At 56.7% G+C, this 23,582-nt stretch overlaps 1 protein-coding gene across 3 annotated transcripts in view; it reads right to left on the bottom strand.

Annotated features, from left to right (window-relative positions):
• Positions 1-23,582, bottom strand: part of GTF3C2 (general transcription factor IIIC subunit 2) — a 43,910-nt gene that overhangs the window by 5,095 nt on the left and 15,233 nt on the right. For all 3 annotated transcript variants that reach the window (XM_030554946.1, XM_030554945.1, XM_030554947.1), the window contains exons 4-11: positions 22,226-22,320; positions 21,699-21,776; positions 21,310-21,408; positions 20,670-20,897; positions 19,799-19,910; positions 19,391-19,508; positions 10,377-10,408; positions 9,840-9,969 (exon numbers count right to left, since the gene is read on the bottom strand). In XM_030554946.1, the coding sequence (XP_030410806.1) occupies positions 9,840-9,969; positions 10,377-10,408; positions 19,391-19,508; positions 19,799-19,910; positions 20,670-20,897; positions 21,310-21,408; positions 21,699-21,776; positions 22,226-22,320 (892 nt within the window). The remainder of the gene's footprint in view (positions 1-9,839; positions 9,970-10,376; positions 10,409-19,390; positions 19,509-19,798; positions 19,911-20,669; positions 20,898-21,309; positions 21,409-21,698; positions 21,777-22,225; positions 22,321-23,582) is intronic.

Raw genomic sequence — 23,582 nt, 5'->3', positions numbered from 1 at the left:
GATTTGCATTGCAAACACTTAATGGAGCAAGCCATCCACCCCAAGAAAGCAGCATTAATCCATGGAAAATCCTGGCTTCCTACAGAAGGCACTATCCTGTCCACCAAGGCAGTCCACTGAGCACTGTGAACTCTCCAAGAACAAAGCCTTTGTTAACTGCCTCCCCCAGCCCCACGAAGGAGACACACGAGATCCTGGCCTCACCTTGAGCTCTGGGGGAAGGGGATAAAAATCCCTGGCAAGAAGAAACTGTCTCCGTGCTGCTTGGACCTTGCGAGGGCAAGGATGTTTAAGCACAAGTGAAGGTTCCTCTGCTGCTCAGCCTGGGCTTGCTCTACAGGATGTAGAGAGCGTGCTTCTTACAGCAGCTTCTACCACCTTTTGAGACCCAAGACTAACTGGTTGGTGTGTGTGTTTGCCTGCTTTAACTCTGTAAATAACCCTTATTGCTGCTTCATAGCCACCCGGAATCTTCAGTTCATGACAGGGTTGGCTACAAGCATCGTTGGTGTGGGACCGAAGACTGGGGTGAAGGGCTGGTGCTTTGGGGCTGAGAATAACCTGAATATTGGAGTAAGGGGCCAGCAGGCCCACGAGGGTGACAAGACAGAGCAGAGAGCCCCAAGCACTGGCTGTACCTCCGTGCTGAAGCTGGGATTGTGCCTGAGGAGTTCGCGCTGATAATGGGTGGGTGAAATTAAGCACAGAACCCCGAGCCAGCATGGGGTGTGTGCCCTGTAGCCACCCCAGACAGTCACCCAGTGGCAGGACAGAGAGACCGATTTTCTCCTCAAGCCCTGGCCCATAGAATCTCAGGGTTGGAAGGGACCTCAGGAGGTATCTAGTCCAACCCCCTGCTCAAAGCAGGACCAGTTCCCAACTAAATCATCCCAGCCAGGGCTTTGTCAAGCGGGGACTTAAAAACCTCTAAGGATGGAGATTCCACCCCCTCCCTAGGTAACCCATTCCAGTGCTTCACCACCCTCCTAGTGAAATAGTGTTTCCTAATATCCAATCTAGACCTCCCCCACTGCAACTTGAGACCATTGCTCCTTGTTCTGTCATCAGGTACCACTGAGAACAGCCGAGCTCCATCAGCTGGGGGATTTGAGACTCAGCTGCCAGGAGCCACCCACTGGCACGGCTGGCCCTGCAGTGCCCAAAGGAACCCCGCTGGGCGCAGAGTGACACTCAGTTGTGGCAACTGAGCATGGCTGGGTGTGGAGAAGACAGACAAGACCTGTCTGGTGGCTGTGTTGAGCTCTGGCTCTCAGACAGCACACACACCTCAGACAACAAACAAGGAGACTGACAGAGAGAGCCAAGACAGCAAGCTCTGGCCTAGCACTGACCAGGCTGCATCATGGCTCCACCTTAGCCTCTCAGTGCTAGGGGCTGGCAGGTGGCTGATCCATGGTTCCTGTCTGGCCAGGCGGCTGGTGCCACTGCAGATCCGCCCCGGGAGCATTGCAGCTGGATGGGACACAGGACAAGCCTCCTGCAGGGGCCTGGCTGGGTTGGCTTGCTGCAGGAGCCGCATAGATTATCTAGTTCTTGTCTATTATCTTTGAAAACTCATGGCGATCGGGGGAGGTCCCGGATGACTGGAAAAAGGCTAATGTAGTGCCCATCTTTAAAAAAGGGAAGGAGGAGGATCTGGGGAACTACAGGCCTGTCAGCCTCACCTCAGTCCCTGGAAAAATCATGGAGCAGGTCCTCACAGAATCAATTCTGAAGCACTTAGAGGAGAGGAAAGTGATCAGGAACAGTCAGCATGGATTCACCAAGGGCAAGTCATGCCTGACTAACCTAATTGCCTTCTATGAGGAGATAACTGGGTCTGTGGACGAGGGCAAAGCAGTGGATGTGTTATTCCTTGACTTTAGCAAAGCTTTTGATACGGTCTCCCACAGTATTCTTGCAGGCAAGTTAAAGAAGTATGGGCTGGATGATTGGACTATAAGGTGGCTAGAAAGCTGGCTAGATCGTTGGGCTCAACTGGTAGTGATCAACGGCTCCATGTCTAGTTGGTAGCTGGTGTCGGAGTGCCCCAAGGGGGTTGGACTAAATGACCTCCCGAGGTCCCATCCAACCCTGATATTCTATGATTCTAAGGGTCGGTCCTGGGGCCGGTTTTGTTCAATATCTTCATTAATGATCTGGAGGATGGCGTGGACTTCACCCTCAGCAAGTTTGCAGATGGCACTAAACAGGGAGAAGTGGTAGATACGCTGGAGGGTAGGGATAGGATACAGAGGGACCTAGACAAATTAGAGGATTGGGCCAAAAGAAACCTGATGAGGTTCAACAAGGACAAGTGCAGAGTCCTGGACTTAGGACAGAGGAATCCCATGCACTGCTGCAGACTAGGAACCGAGTGGCTAGGCAGCAGTTCTGCAGAAAAGCGCCTAGGGGTTACAGTGGACGAGAAGCTGGATATGAGTCAACAGTGTGCCCTTGTTGCCAAGAAGGCTAACAGCATTTTGGGCTGTATTAATAGGGGCATTGCAAGCAGATCGAGGGATGTGATCATTCCCCTCTATTCGACATTGGTGAGGCCTCATCTGCAGTACTGTGTCCAGTTTTGGGCCCCACACTACAAGAAGGATGTGGAAAAATTGGAAAGAGTCCAGCAGAGGGCAACAAAAATGATTAGGGAGCTGGAGCACATGACTTATGAGGAAAGGCTGAGGGAACTGGGATAGTTTAGTCTGCAGAAGAGAAGAATGAGGGGGGATTTGATAGCTGCTTTCAACTACCTGAAAGGGGGTTCCAAAGAGGATGGATCTAGACTGTTCTCAGTGGCAGCAGATGACAGAACAAGGAGGAATGGTCTCAAGTTGCAGTGGAGGTGGTTTAGGTTGGATATTAGGAAAAACTATTTCACTAGGAGGATGGTGAAGCACTGGAATGGGTTCCCTAGGGAAATGGTGGAATCTCCTTCCTTAGAGGTTTTTAAGGTCAGGCTTCACAAAGCCCAGGCACAGGGAGGGAGGGATAGCTCAGTGGTTTGAGCATTGGCGTGCTAAACCCAGAGCTGTGAGTTCAGTCCTTGAGGGGGCCATTTAGGGATCTGGGGCAAAAATCTGTCTGAGGATTGGTTCTGCTTTGAGCAGGGGGTTGGACTAGATACCTCCTGAGGTCCCTTCCAACCCTGATAGTCTATGATTAGTTCATGGAGGACAGGTCCATCAATGGCTATTAGCCAAGATGGTCAGGATGCAACCCCAGGCTCTGGGTGTCGCCTAAGCCTCTGATTGCCAAATGCTGGGACTGATGAGATGGGATGGATCCTGGACTAATTGCCCCATTCTGTCCATTCAACGTGAAAGGTGCCTGCTGGTGGAATCTCTCAGGCAGCAGGTGGGAGAACTACAGGAGGAGGTGGCCAGGCTGAGGAACATCCATGTCCATGAGCAATTCCTGGACAGTATCCATGTGGAGACAGCTGATGGTGCTGTCCCAGTTGACAGGACTACCGACACACCAGTGGAGGAGGAGATGCCTGAGGGTGTATCTGACACACCAGTGGAGGAGGAGGCTCAGGGTGGACACAGCCAGCTGGTTACTTCTAGCAGCAGGCAGTGCTCCACCGCTGCTGCAAACCCTCCTGCTGTGGTAATAGATAACCATTATGCTCTTCTTGATACAGGAGAGAAGAAATCACCCCCAACAGTTAAGGGGGTGAAGCCTCGTACCCCTAAGGCTGGGAGGTCTGCTGCCACCACTGATAAGAAACGTAGGGTAGTGGTGGTTGGAGACTCTCTGCTGAGGGGGACGGAGACACCCATCTGTCGTCCTGACCGTTCATCCCGGGAGGTATGCTGCCTGCCAGGGGCCCGTATCCGAGATGTTACAGAGGCTTTGTCGAGAATTATCCGGCCTTCTGACTACTATCCCATGCTACTCATCCATGTGGGCACAAATGATACTGCGAGGTGTGACGCTGAGCAGATCAAGAGTGACTACAGGGCTCTGGGAGTACGGGTTAAGGAGTTTGGAGCGCAGGTGGTATTCTCTTCGACTCTTCCTGTTGAAGGTAGGGGTCCGGGCAGAAACAGATGCATCGTGGAGGTGAACGCCTGGCTGCGAAGATGGTGTCGCCAGGAGGGCTTTGGCTTCCTCGACCACGGGATGCTATTTGAGGAAGGACTGCTAGGAACAGATGGCGTTCACCTTTCGAAGCGGGGAAAGGCCTTATTTGCGCACAGACTGGCTAACCTAGTAAGGAGGGCTTTAAACTAGGTTCGACGGGGACAGGTGAGCAAAGCCCACAGGTAAGTGGGGAACAAGACCTGAGAGATGGGTTGGAAACAGGAGGGAGCACGGGCTATAATGGCAGAGAGGAAGGAGGGTCAGGGCAAAGCTGGGAGGCAAGATCAAACCAGTATCTTAGATGCCTTTATACAAATGCAAGAAGTATGGGTAATAAGCAGGAAGAACTGGAAGTGCTAATAAATAAATACAACTATGACATTATTGGCATTACTGAAACTTGGTGGGATAATACACACGACTGGAATGTTGGTGTGGATGGGTATAGTTTGCTCAGGAAGGATAGACAGGGGAAAAAGGGAGGAGGTGTTGCCTTATATATTAAAAATGTACACACTTGGACTGAGGTGGAGATGGACATAGGAGACGGAAGGGTGGAGAGTCTCTGGGTTAGGCTAAAAGGGGTAAAAAACACAGGTGATGTCGTGCTGGGAGTCTACTACAGGCCACCTAATCAGGCGGAAGAGGTGGATGAGGCTTTTTTCAAACAACTAACAAAATCATCCAAAGCCCAAGATTTGGTGGTGATGGGGGACTTCAACTATCCAGATATATGTTGGGAAAATAACACCGCGGGGCACAGACTATCCAATAAGTTCCTGGACTGCATTGCAGACAACTTTTTATTTCAGAAAGTTGAAAAAGCTACTAGGGGGGAAGCTGTTCTAGACTTGATTTTAACCAATAGGGAGGAACTTGTTGAGAATTTGAAAGTAGAAGGAAGCTTGGGTGAAAGTGATCATGAAATCATAGAGTTTGCCATTCTAAGGAAGGGTAGAAGGGAGTACAGCAGAATAGAGACAATGGATTTCAGGAAGGCGGATTTTGGTAAGCTCAGAGAGCTGATAGGCAAGGTCCCATGGGAATTAAGACTGAGGGGAAAAACAACTGAGGAAAGTTGGCAGTTTTTCAAAGGGACGCTATTAAGGGCCCAAAAGCAAGTTATTCCGATGGTTAGGAAAGGTAGAAAATGTGGCAAAAGACCACCTTGGCTTACCCTTGAGATCTTGCGTGACCTACAAAATAAAAAGGCGGCATATAAAAAATGGAAACTAGGTCATATCACGAAGGATGAATATAGGCAAATAACACAGGAATGCAGAGGCAAGATTAGAAAAGCAAAGGCACAAAATGAACTCAAACTAGCTATGGGAATAAAGGGAAACAAGAAGACTTTTTATCAATACATTAGAAGCAAGAGGAAGACTAAGGACAGGGTAGGCGCACTGCTCAATGAGGAGGGGGTAACAGTAACGGGAGACTTGGAAATGGCAGAGATGCTTAATGACTTCTTTGTTTCGGTCTTCATTGTGAAGTCTGAAGGAATGTCTAGTATAGTGAATGCTTACGGGAAGAGGGTAGGTTTAGAAGAGAAAATAAGAAAAGAGCAAGTAAAAAATCACTTAGAAAAATTAGATGCCTGCAAGTCACCAGGGCCTGATGGAATGCATCCTAGAATACTCAAGGAGTTAATGGAAGAGGTATCTGAGCCTCTAGCTATTATCTTTGGGAAATCATGGGAGACGGGGGAGATTCCAGAAGACTGGAAGGGGGCAAATATAGTGCCCCTCTATAAAAAGGGAAATAAAAACAACCCAGGAAACTACAGACCAGTTAGTTTAACTTCTGTGCCAGGGAAGATAATGGAGCAGGTAATCAAAGAAATCATCTGCAAACACTTGGAAGGTGGTAAGGTGATAGGGAATAGCCAGCATGGATTTGTAAAGAACAAATCGTGTCAAACTAATCTGATAGCGTTCTTTGATAGGATAACGAGCCTTGTGGATAAGGGAGAAGCGGTGGATGTGATATACCTAGACTTTAGTAAGGCATTTGATACGGTCTCGCATGATATTCTTATAGATAAACCAGGCAAATACAATTTAGATGGGGCTACTATAAGGTGGGTGCATAACTGGCTGGATAACCGTACTCAAAGAGTAGTTGTTAATGGCTCCCAATCCTGCTGGAAAGGTGTAACAAGTGGGGTTCCGCAGGGGTCTGTTTTGGGACCGGTTCTGTTCAATATCTTCATCAACGATTTAGATGTTGGCATAGAAAGTACGCTTATTAAGTTTGCGGACGATACCAAACTGGGAGGGATTGCAACTGCTCTGGAGGACAGGGTCAAAATTCAAAATGATCTGGACAAATTGGAGAAATGGTCTGAGGTAAACAGGATGAAGTTCAATAAAGATAAATGCAAAGTGCTCCACTTAGGAAGGAACAATCAGTTTCACACATACAGAATGGGAAGAGACTGTCTAGGAAGGAGTATGGCAGAAAGAGATCTAGGGGTCATAGTGGACCACAAGCTTAATATGAGTGAACAGTGTGATACTGTTGCAAAAAAAGCAAATGTGATTCTGGGATGCATTAACAGGTGTGTTGTAAACAAGACACGAGAAGTCATTCTTCCGCTTTACTCTGCGCTGGTTAGGCCTCAACTGGAGTATTGTGTCCAGTTCTGGGCACCACATTTCAAGAAAGATGTGGAGAAATTGGAGAGGGTCCAGAGAAGAGCAACAAGAATGATTAAAGGTCTTGAGAACATGACCTATGAAGGAAGGCTGAAGGAATTGGGTTTGTTTAGTTTGGAAAAGAGAAGACTGAGAGGGGACCTGATATCAGTTTTCAGGTATCTAAAAGGGTGTCATCAGGAGGAGGGAGAAAACTTGTTCACCTTAGCCTGCAATGATAGAACAAGAAGCAATGGGCTTAAACTGCAGCAAGGGAGATTTAGGTTGGACATTAGGAAAAAGTTCCTAACTGTCAGGGTAGTTAAACACTGGAATAGATTGCCTAGGGAAGTTGTGGAATCTCCATCTCTGGGGATATTTAAGAGTAGGTTAGATAAATGTCTATTAGGGATGGTCTAGACAGTATTTCGTCCTGCCATGAGGGCAGGGGACTGGACTCGATGACCTCTCGAGGTCCCTTCCAGTCCTTGAGTCTATGAGTCTATTCCCTCTGAAGCACCTGGCACTGTCCACTGTCAAAAAACAGGCTACTGGGCTACATGGACCATTGGGTCTGACCCTGTATGGCCATTCTTATGTTCTCATAACCCACAGCCCCCCACTATCCCAGCCCTCCCTCTGCCGAGGCCCCTCAATCCCAACCTGCAGCCTCTGCCACTACTCAGAATTGGGCTCTGACAGGCAGGGGCAGAACAGACCGAGGTTGCTGCATTGCTGGGGCCGGGACAGCTCGTGGGCTGGGCAAGGGTGAGAGAGCAACAGCCCAGCACTGTGTATCTGGGCTGGGCGGGCACTTGTGGCTCCTGAGCAGGTAGTCGAAGGTAGGCATTTCCAGAGCCCCTGTGCCCACCCCGTCCAATCACCACCCAGGCCCTCCAGTGCCTGCCCCACCCAATCGCCCTCCTGTAAGGTCTGCAGCCATATTAAAAGAGCAGCAGCCACGAGCTAAGAAGCAGGAAGTCACATCCCATCTAATGACATTGAAAATGTAATATCAGGCTGTTGAGGAGGAGATCCTGGTCTAACAGCACCCACTATCACCAGATAAAGAAACAGCTCTTAAGATGGTGAAAGAAAAACGTAGTTTGCTAGCATTCTCTCTGGCAAGAAATCACTTCTCAATAGCTGTGGTTGTGAAATCCTCACTTCTTTATGTTCTGTCATTATGGGCCCCACTTCCCGATTGTTTGTCTGATGTATGATCTCTGTCTGGTTCTTGGATTGTTTCTGTCAGTTACATAACTAATTTTGCTAGGTGTAAATTAATTAAGGTGGTGCGGTATAATTGGCTAGAGAATTGTTTTTACAATATATTAGGATTGGTTAGTAAAATGATTGGTTAAGGTAGAGCTAAGCAGGACTCAAGTTTCACTATATAAATTAGGATCCAAAAGGCAGTTCTTTGGGAAGCAACTCCAGGATACAGCCCCATCAGGGCTGCCAGAACTCAACCCTCTGCCAATGACACCATGTAGAAAGTGGAATTCCCCAGATGACCAGATCCTGACTGGCCCCCAAGAAAAGTTCATCTGTCTTACTGGGAGTGGTGAGCATTGTATGTGTAGAGTGTGCGTTCTTGTTTGGGTGATTGTTAATAAACAGAGGATAAGGATATTACTGTGTAAGGCTCTTTCACTGGAAAAGACCCTGTAAACTCGCAGGGTTGCATCTGAGCCCCGGGAACAGGCTGGGGAGGGTGCCTAGAGAGTAACGTGACCCCTGAGCCCGGGGGGAGGGTGGGTGCCTAGAGCATAAGGTGACACCTGAGTCCCGGGAACGGGGGGGGGGGGGGCAGTGCCTAGAGTGTAAGGTGACACCTGACCCGGGGAACGGGGTGGGGCGGGTGTCTAGAGCGTAAGGTGACACCTGAGTCCCGGGAACGGGGGCAGGGAGAGTGCCTAGAGCGTACGGTGACCCCTGAGCCCTGGGAACGGGGTCGAGGTGGGTGCCTAGAGCGTAAGGTGACCCCTGAGCCCCGGGAACGGGGTCGGGGCAGGTGCCTAGAGCGTAAGGTGACCCCTGACCCCGGGAACGGGGGGAGGGCGGGTGCCTAGAGCGTAAGGTGACCCCCTGACCCCGGGAATAGGGGGAGGGCGGGTGCCTAGAGCGTAAGGTGACCCCTGACCCCAGGAACGGGGGGAGGGCGGGTGCCTAGAGCGTAAGGTACCCCTGACCCCAGGAACGGGGGGGAGGGCGGGTGCCTAGAGCGTAAGGTGACCCCTGAGTCCCGGGAACGGGGTCAGGGCAGGTGCCTAGAGCGTAAGGTGACCCCTGACCCCGGGAACGGGGTCAGGGCAGGTGCCTAGAGCATAAGGTGACCCCTGACCCCGGGAATAGGGGGAGGGCGGGTGCCTAGAGCATAAGGTGACCCCTGACCCCGGGGAATAGGGGGAGGGCGGGTGCCTAGAGCGTAAGGTGACCCCTGACCCCAGGAACGGGGGGGAGGGCGGGTGCCTAGAGCGTAAGGTGACCCCTGACCCCAGGAACGGGGGGAGGGCGGGTGCTTAGAGCGTAAGGTGACCCCTGACCCCAGGAACGGGGGGAGGGCGGGTGCCTAGAGCGTAAGGTGACCCCTGACCCCAGGAACGGGGGGAGGGCGGGTGCCTAGAGCGTAAGGTGACCCCTGACCCCAGGAACGGGAGGAGGGCGGGTGCCTAGAGCGTAAGGTGACCCCAGACCCCAGGAACGGGGGGAGGGCGGGTGCCTAGAGCGTAAGGTGACCCCTGACCCCAGGAACGGGGGGAGGGCGGGTGCCTAGAGCGTAAGGTGACCCCTGACCCCAGGAACGGGGGGAGGGCGGGTGCCTAGAGCGTAAGGTGACCCCTGACCCCAGGAACGGGGGGAGGGCGGGTGCCTAGAGCGTAAGGTGACCCCAGACCCCAGGAACGGGGGGAGGTGGGCGCCGTTAGAGTATGTGAGTAGCAGAGAATTTTGTGCAGGTAATACTCCACCCTGCAGCCACGCCCTGTCCCCTTCCCACCCTGTCACCTCCCTGCCCATCCTCCTGCCCCGCCAGGCATCCCACCCAGCCTCTTTGGCACCCTGTCCCTGCCCGTCCTAGTGCCAAGCAGGAGGCCGACTCACCATCGTAGAAGCCGGCTGCCAGGTGCTGGTGGGGCTTGGAAGGCACCCAGGAGACGCTGAAGCACTGGCCACACTCAGAAGAGTTCCCTGCCTGGATGGAGCCAACCTGCAGGGTGGCGATGCACTGCACCTGTGGGTGCCAAGGACATGGCCTGGATTAACAGGGTCCTGGTGCTAGCCAGCCCATCCAGGCCCCCTCATCAGCCCCTACACCCATGGTGCCAGCCCCATGGGACCAGGCATCATGCAACACCATGAGCTGCACAACCACCAGGGCTAGTGCTCTGTAGGACCCAACTCCCATCTCCCTGCTAGACTGGGCCTCCACAGGGGGAAATGCCCTGTGCTGCTCCCACTCCACCTCCCAGCCCCACACTGCCCAGGAGCCCTGCTGGAGCTCAGCATTAGTGTCCCCTAGCGACCCAGATTCCCCCTGCAGTCCTAGGCCACAGGGGCAGAGAGTGTGGTGGGGGTGAAAGGCTGCCAGGAACGGGGGCACGGGCTGGGCCAAGTGCGCCTGCACCAGCAGACACTCACCTTGCAGATGGTGTGCTTTGGGAAGGGCCCACCTAGGAGGAAGGAGAGAGCAGGACAGTCAGAAAGGGCAGGAGCTGTGCCAAGGACCAGTTGAGCTGGGTGAGGCTGCCCCACAGCCCAGGTGAAAGGTGCTAGTCCCTAAGTGTCCACACACTGTCCTGGGCCTGGCAGCTTGTGGCCTGGGATGTGAGGGCTGGAGGAAGCGCTGTGCAGTGAGATGGATGGAGCCCAATCTGGTCACCGAGCAAAGACGGAAAGGGGAGTTGATCGTGGGCATGGGGTCCTAGCCCCTATCTGCCGAGAAAATCCCAGCTCCAAGAGGCTTTTCAATGCAGCTGGGAACAGCTCAAGAACCCACAGCAGGACGCTGATGCCAGATGAGGGAGGGTGTTGAAACATCAGGACAAGCTCTTAAGGGCAGGGGTGGATTCTCCACCCAGTGAAGGCGTCACATTGAGCATGGCTGCCCTGAATGCTGGGGGAAAAGTGGGTGAGGTCCCCCGGCCCGTGTTATCCAGCAGGTCACACTACATAGTCCCTTTGGCCATAGAATCTATGAATCTAGCAGCTCTGCCTTCACCATTAGTCGTTGGGCAGCCCCATCAGACAGGTACGTGGCCTATCAGGCCAGTTACTCCAGGGCTGCGCAGAACCTTTCGCTGAGCTGGGCACAGTGCCTGGCCAGTTGGCTGCAGACAAGCCAGCCAGAGCATTCACAGGGCCTGCCTGCCCCTTTGGCAGGTTTATCCATGCCCTTGGCTGGGCTCAAAGGCAGGGCAGCAGGACCCCCACTACTGGTGCAGCTGCCTATGCAGGGTACACAGGCTGGCATGGACCCTGCTCCTGAGACAGGGCTGGCTGGTGCAGTGGTGACCCCTAACTGAAGCCCCACCCTTGTGTCAGGAGCCTCTGCCTCCCCAGCCAGCTCAGAGGCAGCAGCTGGTAAGGATAGCAGGGCTCCCAGGGCTTCCTCCGTGGGACTCCTGGTGGCCCTGGGCTCATCCTGCCAGCTAGCACAAGAGCACCGTGGGCACTTTGCTTTGAAGGACCCCAGACTTTCTGGGACTAGTGGCGGCGGGAGTGTCCTGGATCTCCAGGATCTGTGCCATACCCAGCTTTTAACTGTTCCTCAGAGGAACCCCTTCCCCGTGCCAGATCAGCTGGGGTGTATGTGTGTGTGTGTCCCACTCTTCCTTGGGGACGGGCCACACAGCCTCCAACCCTCCGAGACAGCCTCTGGGCTCCAGCCCTCCCTGTTTTAACCCAGGAGCTCAGCCCAGCTGAGCCAGATGCCTGGTCAGAGACTTTCCACTCTTCAGGGACTCATGCACCCAGCAAGTACCTGCAGCGGCAGCAGGCAGCCAGAGCAGGTCTATCAGACCCCTGGCACAGCGTGGGGAAGTCCTTCGGTTTGCCAAGGAACCAAAGGTAAAGACACAGAATCATCGGACTGGATGGGACCTCGAGAGGTCACCTACTCCAGTCTCCTGCACTCAAGGCAGGACTAGACCATCCCTGATGGGTTTGTCCAACCTGCTCTTAAAAATCCCCAAGGATGGAGATTCCACAACCTCCCTAGGCAATTTATTCCAGTGCTTAATCACCCGGACAGCTAGGACATTTTCCCTAATGTCCAACCTAAACCTGCCCTGCTGCAATTTAACATGGTCCAGCTTGGCCAGTCCCAGGGCTCCCTCGAGCCAGGCTGCTGCAGGACTGCCTTGGTTTACTGTGTCTGTCCCTTTTCCTAGATTCCGAGGCCTGAAAGGCCCTTGTGGGCAGCTAATCTGACCACGTTTCCCACCAGCCAGAGATCTGCCACACAAGGATTCCTAGAGCAGAGCTTATTAAAAAAACAGCCGATCTGGACTGAAACATTGGCAGTGATGGAGCATTCATCAGGATCCTTGGTCACTTGTTCCAATGGTTAATGGCTCTCCCTGCTAAACATTTACACCTTATTGCCAGTCTGAATGCGTCTGGCTTCAGCTTTCTGTCTCTGCTAGCCCATTATTAAATCTTTGTTCCCCATGTAGGGGCATAGTCTGCAATCAAGTCACCCCTTAACCTTGTCTTTATTAAACTAAAGAGTCTCCAGAAGCTCAATCACTATAAGGCAGGCTTTCCAAACCTTCAGTCCTTCACATGCCTCTTCTCTGGCTCCTCTCCAATTTATCAGTATCCTTCCTGAACTGTGGGCACCAGACCTGGATGCAGCAGCAGTTGCACCAGTGCCAAACAGAGGTACAATAACCTCTCTGCTCCTACTCAAGACTCTCCTGTTTATGCTCCCAGGATGGCATTAGCCCTTCTGGCCAGTGTTACACTGGGAGCTCATGACCAGCTGATTGTCCGCCATGACACCCAGGGTAGAGTCCCTCAGCCTGTAACTGGGGCCTGCACCCTTTATTCCTAGTGGTACATTTACATTTAGCCGTACTGAAACGTACAGTGCTTGCTTGTGCCCAGCGTCCCAAGGGATTCAGACCACTGTGTCACTGACTTGTCCTCTTCGTTATTCACCACACCCCCAAATCTTTGGGTCATCTGAAAACTTCGTCAGTGTTGGTTTTGTTTTCTTCCAAGTCCTTGATAAAACTGTTAAATAGTGCAGAGTCAAGACCCCATCCCTGTGGGACCCCACTGGAAACAAACTCACTTGATAATGAGAACCCCCTGTGACAGGGTCAGGGCAGATGGCTACAAGAGAGTAGTCGAAAGTAGATACATTAGCTCCAGGTTAAGCAGGTCCCTTTTCCCTGGGTAAGATAACAGCAACTACTCCAGAACACTCAGGAACTTTCTAGAGCTAAGTAAGGAAAGCAGGCTAATTAGGACACCTGTAGCCAATTGGGAAGTCACTAGAATGAATTAAGGCTAATCAGGACACCTGGGATAAAAAGGCTCTCACTCCAGTTAGTGAGGTGTGTGTAAGCAGCTGGGAGCGAGAGGTCGTGCTGCTGGAGGACTGAGGAGTACAAGTGTTATCAGACACCAGGAGGAAGGTCCTGTGGTGAGGACAAAGAAGGTGTTTGGAGGAGGCCATGGGGAAGTAGCCCAGGGAGCTGTAGCTGTTGTGTAGCTGTTCCAGAAGGCACTCTAGACAGCTGCAGTCCTGATCCAACACAGGAAGATCTCTGAGGTTAAGAAAATCCACCAATAAGGGCAGGACCCACCAAGGTAGAGGAGGAACTTTATCACACCCCATCTTCAATTACCTTTTGAGAACTACCACTTAGCCAGTTTTTAATCCATTTACTGTGAGACAGGTTCATTTTACATCATTCTCGTTTTTTTAATAAAAAATGTCATGTGATACCAAGCCAAATGCCTTAGAGAACCCTAAGTGTATCAGGTCAATGCTATTACCATGATCAGCCAAGCATGTAAGCGCTTAGTAACATCTATAGATTAAGTCGGTTGGACAGAATCTATTTCCCATAAACCCAGATGATCGCCATGAATCACATCACCGTCCATTAATTCTTGAGTAAGCTGTGTCTGTCAGTCCCGGGCCAGCCTCCTGCAGACTTCACACAGTCCGCCCCCAGAACTTCCCCTGGATCGGATCAGTCCTTGGGCCTCATACTGCCTGTATGGATCCTCCATTGCCGTGGGCTGGCTCTAGCCAGTCCTTAATGCCCAGCTATGTGACACAAACGCCTAGTCTCCGGCTCTGCCCCAGAGCAGCTTTCACCCTTTCTGCCCCCACAGGGTAGCAGTCCCTAGGCCAGGGAGTCACTGCCGTGCGCACCATTCACAAATTCCCAACTCTGTGGGTGAGGCAGGGATGGCAGCTTCATCCTTGGGCCTGGGCACAGGACACTCAGCTACCGATAGGGCAAACTGGGGCCAGGGGTGGGAGTCTGATAATATGGGACCAGGCCTATGGCTTTCCCTTGTGCAGCTCGTCCTGCCAATAGCTGCCCAGCAACTTGAACTGAGGTGCCACCCCCCAAACAGACCCACCGGGACCCCTTCTGCCATCACAGCCTGTCCACTGGGCCCAGCCACACAGTGCCAACCTGCCCACCAGACACAACATTCCCGCCCCCCAACTCTGGCAGTGGGCTGGGTGCCCTTTGTCTCACTCCCAAGCCATCCGACAGTCTGCCATGCACCTCTCTCCAGTCTGTCCGGTACAGCAGGAAACCCCTGGCATGGGTAATGAAGCCACCCCACAGTACAGGGCTTCTCAAACCACTCCAGTGTTCCAGACACAGGCAGCAGCCCACCCCAAGGAGGCAGGGGGAGCAGATCCCCGTGAGATCAGCAGGTCAAGCAGCCCCTCCCTGCCGCGTGTGCCTTCCATTCCTCCTGCTCAGACCTGCCAGGCAGGGCAGGCAGTGGACAGGCACTTCAATTACTGCATAGAACAGTCATGCATCTTCTCAGGTGCTTCAATTACAGATGGCCAGTTAGGTGGGGGGGAGGTGAGGAGTACCCATGGAGGCACTGTGAGGGGGAGTGGCCCCTCTGCCCACAGCCCCTGAAATGGGGGATGCATGGAGCAGAGGGAGGACAGTTCACGCTGACCTGGGGATCTCCAGCACCAGCAGGCCCTAGGCCATGGCAACCCCCCACGCTGAGCCCAGAGCTGTCTGCACTGTGCTCCGGCAGCACCAAGCCAGCTGGCAGGGCAGGAGAGGAGCCCCCACCTCACAAAGGGGGCACTGTGCCAGCAGGGATTCGCCTGCCAGCCCCGGGGTATCAAACCAGGAGGCAAAGGGTGAACCCGCTGTAGCTGGATGCCTGGGGGTAAGCGGGGATGCTCCAAACTACAGGGGCTTTGCCAGAGGAGCAGGGCCCAGTCCCCACTCTGCTGCAGAGCCTGGTGCGGTTTCAGAGTGTGGGGCTGCAGATGCTGATTAGTGCCCTGGCACAGGCCTGCCCCATGGAGGAGCGAATGGGCTGGGATTCACATTGTTACAGAGCCAGTGCAGGAGACACTGGCCAAGGCTGAGCGAGCACAGCACCGGCCATCCATCACACCCAGCCCCCAGGGACGAGCCTCCTTACTGACAGACTCGGCTGAGAGCACAGAGGCCCCTCCCAGCCCAAGGAGGAGGGGGAGGAGCCCCCCAGCTCTCCCATCCCCTAAGGCAGGCCCCCATTCCCCAACCCAGCTCACGCTTCGACTCCCCGGGCAGCAGCCTGCCCCCGCCCCCCTGAGGGCAGCTCCGAGTGGGGCACCCCACAGCCGGAGCATGGGGCAGAGCTGCACCTCCCAGCCTGCAGATGGTAGCACCCTCTGGTGGCCACGAGGAATAGCTGCACCTCACCAGCACCATTCCAGGTGCCTGGCCTGCCTGCTCTCCCACCCAGCCAGGTGGGGACCTAAGTGGGAAGCTCCCCATCAGCCTGTTGACCTTGGCAGCTCCCTTGGCAGGCAGGCTCAGAGCCCTCGCCCTGCCTGCGTGGGGTGGGCACTGCCTTATCTGCTGCAGGGCTCCCAGGCATGTTTTAAGCTCGTCGCTGGCTCTCGCTGTCTGGCAGGGAGGCCTCGGCCAGGCTGCAGCATGTCCAGCGGGCGCTATGGAGGCGCAATGTGTCAAACAAGGGGCCTGGTGCTAACATGACATGGGCATCAGCCAGACACCTGCCATGGGCAGAGCCTCCCGGGACACACCCCCTACCACCTGGCCTGGCCCAGCTCCCCTCTGTGCAGCACCCAGCCTAACCCTTTGAAGAGGGAACCCCCATGAACAAGTGAGCGTGGCCAGGCTGGTGGAGAGTCTGCCAGGCCAGGCGGGGAGGAGATATGCCCCACAGGCAGCCAAGGGGCACAACCAGGCTGGGCTAGCTCATGGAGAAATGGCAAACAGCCCTAGAGCTGCTGATGGCTGGCTCCCGCCTGTCGGCGGACAGAGGCCAGACACCCATTCTTGTCCTGCGTCCCCTCGCCAGCACTCGACCTGCTGCCCAGGGCATGCTTGGCTGGCGTTAGAGAGGTGGACGGGTCCAAGGGAATGCGCTGAAGTGGGCTGAGTCCTTGCTGGAGGGACGCACCCAACGAGCAGCACTGGGAACGGCCTCTCCCCTCAACCCTTCCCTGGCTGTGCGCCACAAGGACCAGGTCTCCCTTGGGCCCTCCCCAAAGCCACCTGCAGCTGCTAGGTTAGCAAGTCAGATGCCAGGGCTCCAGCACCACCTCCCTGTCTGCCCTTCACCACATTCCAGCCCCCACGACCATCAAGATGGTCCCAGGCCTGGAGAACAGCTGACTCCAGCGCCCCCGAGCCAGGTTGAGGCCATCTAGCCCCAGGGCCATCTCCATGGGCGAGGGTCAGGTCAGTGCCCAGCCTGGGGTGGATTCCTCGCTGAGCTCTCACACAGCAGCACCCAACAGTACCGCCACCGCCCACCTCCATCCGGCTGGGAGCCCGGCCCCGTCCCGGCAGTGCCGCCGCCGCCCAGCTCCGGCCGACTCGGAGCCCGGCCCCGTCCCGGCAGCGCCGCCGCCGCCCAGCTCCGGCCGACTCGGAGCCCGGCCCCGTCCCGGCAGCGCCGCTGCCGCCACCCACCTCCGTCCCGCTCGGAGCCCGGCCCCGTCCCGGCAGTGCCGCCGCCGCCCAGCTCCGGCCGACTCGGAGCCCGGCCCCGTCCCGGCAGCGCCGCTGCCGCGACCCACCTCCGTCCCGCTCGGAGCCCGGCCCCGTCCCAGCCGCAGCGCCACCGCCCACCTCCAGCCAGCTCGGAGCCCAGACCCGTCCCGGCAGCGCCGCTGCCGCCACCCACCTCCGTCCCGCCCAGAGCCCAGACCCGTCCCGGCAGCGCCGCCGCCGCCACCCACCTCCGGCCGGCTCCGAGCCCGGCCCCGTCCCAGCAGCACCGCCGCCGCCGCCCACCTCCGGCCAGCTCCGAGCCCGGCCCCGTCCCGGCAGATGAAGACCCTGCCTCTGTTACCCCTCTCGGGTGGGCTACAGCAGCGCAATGGACCTGGCCATGGAGCTGCCAACTCCTTCAGAATGCTACAGGTCTCCTCAGCACCATAGCTACCGCCGATCTTTCAGCCCCATCTCTGCTCTCTACGCCAGCTTCCCAGGCTTTTCAAATCAAGTCCCAGGGCTCAGCCCTTCTCCTGAAAGCACTGCATGGCCTGGGCTCCGGGAAGCTGGACTGCCTGACGCTCTGGACAAAGACCGCAGATGACAGCTTTGCTCCTCTGGCCCAACAGAGCTCTCAGCAATTTAAGGACAGCTGCTCTGTGCCGGACATAGGCCATTTACCGGGATGGGCCCAGACTGGAGTGAACTTGCCTAGAAGCAGCCTCCCACTTCCACTCCAAGGGCAGAGCACGTTGCTTGAACTTCTCTTCTCTGATACACACTCCATATGTCCCAGAGTCCCTGGGCGATGCTCTGGAACTGCTCCCCACAAAGTCAATCAGGACTTTGGGGAGCCTCCTCTCCCTTGGAGCAGACTTGTTCAGGGCAAGAAGCTCACACGGCTTCACCTCCTGGGTCTCTCCTTGGAGCATTCAGCATCCTCTGCCCCTCCATGTGCTTCCCACAGCGAGCCCGCCCCAGCGGGGTCCTGGGGAAGCCACAGGGTCCTGCACCCCCACTTCGCAGTCAGACGTGACTCTCAGCTACCCAGTAACACAGAGGTTTATTCGATGACAGGAACAAGGTCTAAAACAGAGCTTGTAGGTACAGCGAACCGGACCCCTCGGCCCGGTCCATTCTAGGGGGCAGTGAGCCAGACCCCTATGTCTGCACTTCCCTCCTCGTCCCCAGCCAGCTCCTGACTAACGACCCCTCCCAGCCCCTCCTCTCTGCTCAGCCCCTTTCCCGGGCCAGGAGGTCACCTGATCCCTTTGTCTCCAACACCTTCAGCTGGCACCTTTGCAGAGGAGGGGCCCAGGCCATCAGTTGCTGGGAGACAGAGTGCCAGGCATTTAGGTGCACTGGCCCTCTGCTCTGCAGCAACCATACACCCTTATCCCAACACCTAGATACTTAAGAACTGAATAGGGGACACTGAGGCACCAAAACAGTATTCAGAGAAAACTGTAAGAACATTCCCAGTTTGCCACACCATAGCAGGAACGTCAAGACCCCAACTGTTACCAAACCCAAATGCTGCATGCACACAAACAAACCTGAGGCTGCCTGGGTAGTCACGCTGCTCAATGCACAGCTGGCAGGCGAGGAACTCCAATACCAGTGCAGAGTGCAGTACGAGAAACTCGTCAGAACAGCCGGGCCCCACCAGGGATCAGTCTGCCGGCAAGTCCCGGTGCGAGAACCTCGGCAGGACAGCCGGGCCCCACCAGGAATCAGTCTGCCGGCAGGGCCTGGTGCGAGAGCCTCCCTAGAGCAGCCGGGCCCCACCAGGAATCAGTCTACAGGCAGGGCGCGGTGCGAGAGCCTCCCTAGAGCAGCCGGGCCCCACCAGGAATCAGTCTACAGGCAGGGCGCGGTGCGAGAGCCTCCCTAGAGCAGCCGGGCCCCACCAGGGGTCAGTCTGCCAGCAGGGCCCATAGCGAGAACCTCACCAGAACAGCCAGGCCCCACCAGGCATCAGTCTGCCGGCAGGGCCCGGTACTAGAACCTCGGCAGGACAGCCAGGCCCCACCAGGCATCAGTCTGCCGGCAGGGCCCGGTACTAGAACCTCGGCAGGACAGCCAGGCCCCACCAGGGATCAGTCTGCCAGCAGGGCCCATAGCGAGAACCTCACCAGAACAGCCAGGCCTCACCAGGGATCAGTCTGCCAGCAGGGCACCGTGCAGTGCGGTGCGAGAACCTTCCTGGGCCCCACCAGGGCTAGGAAGCTCCTGTGTCAGGCCACATAGCTGAGCGTCGGCTGACATAGGGAGCCGCATGGCTGCTTTGGGGTGCCCTGAGGCTAACACTAGGCCCAGGATCCATGAGTGGGGCCCTGGGCGTTGCATTTCTCAGGGGTTTTCCAGAGCCCCATGCACTGCCCCGCCAGGGTTTCTGTACTGTCACCCCCAACCCAACCCAACCCCACCCCACCCCACCCCACCCCGCGGCACGGCTCTTCCTACCTTTTACCTGGGCTTTCTTGTGGGCGATCAGGCCCTCGGGGTGCGGGAGGCTGTACACGAGCACTTTGCCATCAGAAAAGGCTGCTGCCAGGAGGCCCAGCCGGCTCATCTGAGGGGGCTGGAGGGACAGACGCACAGGCTGAAGGAGCTAGGCTCAGGCTCCTGGGGAGACTTACCCAAGGCACCCCACCCCCTGCCGGGTCATGCTGGGAGGCTGCAGTGCAATGGTTCCATTCTGTGACCAGGGGCAGGTGCAATCTGTGGGCATGGCTCTGTGCTGGGCTGCAGCCACCCTACAGACTGCTTGGAGGGGGCAGGATCCATATCTGTGGGGCCCACTGCAGGGGCCGTCCCCAGAGCCTTTGTGCAGGCAGACCCAGCCTCCTCCCTGCTCCGCCACACTCCTACCTTCCTGCAGGTGGTGGGCGGCTCCCAGGCTCCGCTGGGGCAGAACTTCATGTCCCAAATGCAGCCGTGGTCAGTGGCGATGGCGTAGGCCAGTCGGGATTTGGTGGCAGAGCTGCAGGCAGAGGCAAGCTGGGGGGGCCTGGCTGGTGGGTGTCAGGAGCCCCCCATCACCCGCACAGGGGCACAGCTGCAGCACAGCCCCAGGGCACATGGAGCAGGCAGGGAGAGCCCAGCACAGCTCTGCAGCCGCTGGCTCTGCCACCCAGGGCCAATCCTCCAGCCGCGACCAAGAAGGTGAATCATGCCCTCCCCTGCAGAGCAGCTCCTGGGCAGCTGGGCCATGGTTTCCCAGAGTGCTCAGCCTTGGCCTCTGCCCAGAACGGAGCCACTGAGCTCCCAGGGCCTGGAGTGAGTGACGGCCTGTGCAGGGCACGGCCATGTGCCCCAGGAGGGCGAGGCCCCAGGCCCACTTCCCATGGGGGGCAGGGAGAGGGAGCCCTGCTCCACTCCCATGAGCTACGCATTTGCCACCCCCGCAGGCTGTAGGTTCGCGACCCCAACTCTGCCCCCCCTCCACCCCGCACAGCTCTGGGTTCACCTGCCTGCCCCCACTTCCCATGGGCTCTGGGCCCTCCTACTCTGTCCCCCAGAGCTCTGCGCTTCCTACCCCAGCAGGCTGTGGGCTCACCACCCCAACTCCCCTTCCACCAGGGTTCTGCGCTCGCCCCCACAGGGCTCTGTACTCCTCCTCACCCTGCACCAGCCCCCAGGCTCTGCAATCACCCCCCACCCCCAGGGCTCTGCACTCCCCAACACCCTGCACCACCCCCCAGGCTCTGTGCTCCCAGAGCCTCTCCCCCACACGACTCACCCTGCCTCTGGCTGCAGGATGCCCAGAGCCCAGAGCTGCAGCAGTGCAGGGCCTGTGTGGAGCTCGGCCAGGCTGTGCTTCTCGTCCATGCCCTTGTTACAGTAGAGCGCCACATACTGGGGGGCGGCAGAGCCCTCTGGACACGGACACCACTCCATGGCCCACACCGGGCCACCCACAAAGAAAGACACGTCCAGGCGCTCCTCGTGGGGCTGCAGGGAGTTGAACCTGCCAGGGGGAATGGGAGCCATGGGTACCAAGCAGGCGGCAGGGCATGAGGCACGACCAGCTAAGGGAAGAGCAAGGCAGAGGAGCTGCAGGCTGCCCCGACAATGTGCCATAATCAAGCCACGCTCCGGGGGTGGGAGCCCTGCCTGGACACAGCCCCCGGCCCCTGCATCAACGCCCGGGGTACACTGCAAAGGGAAGCTGTAAGGAGGGACAGAGCACACTGCAGGCTCCGCTGGTCCTGATGCTAGGGGCCCCGATTCCCATCAGCACCGGGCAGTGGCTGCACGAGATCTCAGGGGCAGAAGCCGCTCTGGGTTGTTGCCAAGGCCCAGCAAGCCATACTGGAGTAGGCACAGCTCTCCAGCTGCCAGACCCAGCTCTGGACAGCGACCCTGGGGCTGGGCTATACCTGTTGATGCGGTACAGGACACCATCTTCTTCGATACCCTCCCGCTGGATGGAAAAGAGGGGAGACTTCATCTCCCCCGGCAGGTACTGGGCACATTCGCTGAAGGAGCAAAAGGAGAGCAATGAGCAGCCACTGTCTCCTCTCTCAAGGACCTGATGTGGGAAACAAACCTGGCTTGGGGCTCCGGCCTGGTCCTCGGCACCCCCCTCCCCGGGGGCTCCGGCCTGGCCCTCTTATATTATTGGACACCTGCCAACCACTGAGGTCCGTGTAGGGAGCTGCCTCTATATTGTGCATTCACCCCTTACCCACTGCTCCATTTCCAGCCCCCAGGCCAGGACCGCCCCATGCCCAGACTTGCCCTGGCCTATGGAAGACCATTCTCCTACCTCTCCGAGAGAAATGTCCACTTGCGCGTAGAAGGGAGCCAGTCGGGGAATTCCCAGGAGGAGTAGTGCCGGTCTCGCCTGCAGAGCACAAGGCATCAGAACCCCACATGCCCCCTGCCTGGCTGCTCTCCCTGCTGCTATACGCCCAGGCTAAAGGCAGGGGCTGCAGGCTGGGGCAGGAAGACAGTGGGGAATTCAAGCCCAGCCTGGCCCCCGTCCCTCACTCCTGAAACTCACTACTCCAGGGATCCTTCTGCCAAGGGCTCCCTGCCCCTTCTCAAGTCACCTGAGAGAGGCTGATGCACCCAGCCCTGCTGCCCCAGACTGCGGGGCAAGGGAGCCTTACCCATGCCACCCCAGGCAGGCAGGTCCTGCCACCCAAAAGACCCCTGGGAGAGACAGCCTGCAGTCCCTCCAGCACACCAGCCCAGCCAGCTGTGCGTGTCACCCAGCGTGTCACAGCCCCAGGGCCAGGTGCTCACCTCTCAGCACCCACCCTAGACTTGCATGAGTGTGGCCATACTCACAGGCTGCGGGTGATGCTGGGACACTTCCACACAGGGGCCATGATGGAGTTGTGGAAGCCATTGGGAGCAAGCCCTCGGCACTGGGGCTTGGACTTCTGAGCATAGGAGAAAGCAGGGTTAGAGCCAGAAGCTAGGTATCCAGCCATACCAAAGAGATGTCCCAGCCCAGGCCAGACACCCATGCCATTAGTCCCAGCTAGTTCCTGCCCTCCACCAACCCACTCACGACCCAGATGCAGCCCCAAAACACACCCTCCACCCATCCCCAAAACCCCTGAAAGCAGGGGGATGCAGCCATCCCATGGAGCCCCTACCCTCCCTCCCTCCCTCCCTCTCCAGGGCCGTGTCCGCCGTGAGCCCCCGCTCAGCCTGCTGGCTTGGTTGGAGCACAAAGGCTGCGGCAAGCTGGAGAAGTGCAGCCCGTCCTGGCCAGCTGCAGGGACCAGCAGGTGTGTGTCCACACCCCAGCCTCAGCCTTGGCCAGCGTCAGCCCCAGAACTGCCAACCCAGCAGACAGGAAGAACTGTCCCAGTGCAAACCAGCAAGTCTGGTAACAAGGATCTGTAATTAACATATCAGCTCCAGACCGGTTAGAACCTCTGAACCCCTGGGACTGGCAAACCTGCCTTAGTACAACAGGCCACCCCCTGCACTACAATCCCAGTGCAGACCAGCTTTCTGGTTAATGCTGACTCCTGCAGACTCTCCGGAAAGTCAGGGTGCTTCCTGGGGATGGGAGCAGGTATAGTGCCCCCACACCTTGAATTCCTGGACAAAGGGGCTCCTGAGACTCAGCCCCCCCAGGACAACAAGGGCTTTTGTTAGGGTTGCCACGTTCTGCCAACTTTTTGGGGCCAGAGCTGGGAGTCAAAGCAGGGCTCTGGTCCTGGCAAAGAGTTACCCCTGGAAGCGCCTCTCACCACTGCTCCAAGGGGCCGCAGTCCCCAGCCTGTTTAGTGCTCCTGCGATGTCAGAGCAGCACAGATCACACCCAGTAATTGTGGACAGAGGAACAGGAGGGCCTGCAGCCTCAGCAGTCTCTCAGTAGCTGCAGAGCCCCAGGTAGGGTGACCAGACAACAAGTGTGAAAAATCGGGACAGTGGGTCAGAGGTAATAGGAGCCTATATAAAAAAAAGCCCCAAATATCGGGACTGTCCCTATAAAATTGGGACATCTGGTCACCCTAGCCCCCAGGGCTAAGCAGCAGCCTCTGATCCTGACCCAGCCACCCCAGGGCAGGTCTAATCCCAGAGGGCAGTCGCTGAAGAGGCCGAGAAGACAGCATGTAGCTTACACCTTTCTTTCCAGGGATGTAAGCAAAGTACTCTGGAAAAAACCAGACTCGCATCTGCTTGC

The sequence above is a fragment of the Gopherus evgoodei genome, chromosome 3, assembly GCF_007399415.2.
Source record: "Gopherus evgoodei ecotype Sinaloan lineage chromosome 3, rGopEvg1_v1.p, whole genome shotgun sequence".
Taxonomy (NCBI): domain Eukaryota; kingdom Metazoa; phylum Chordata; order Testudines; family Testudinidae; genus Gopherus; species Gopherus evgoodei.
Note: the sequence above shows the minus strand (reverse complement) of the source record. Positions and strands in the feature narration are given on the sequence as shown.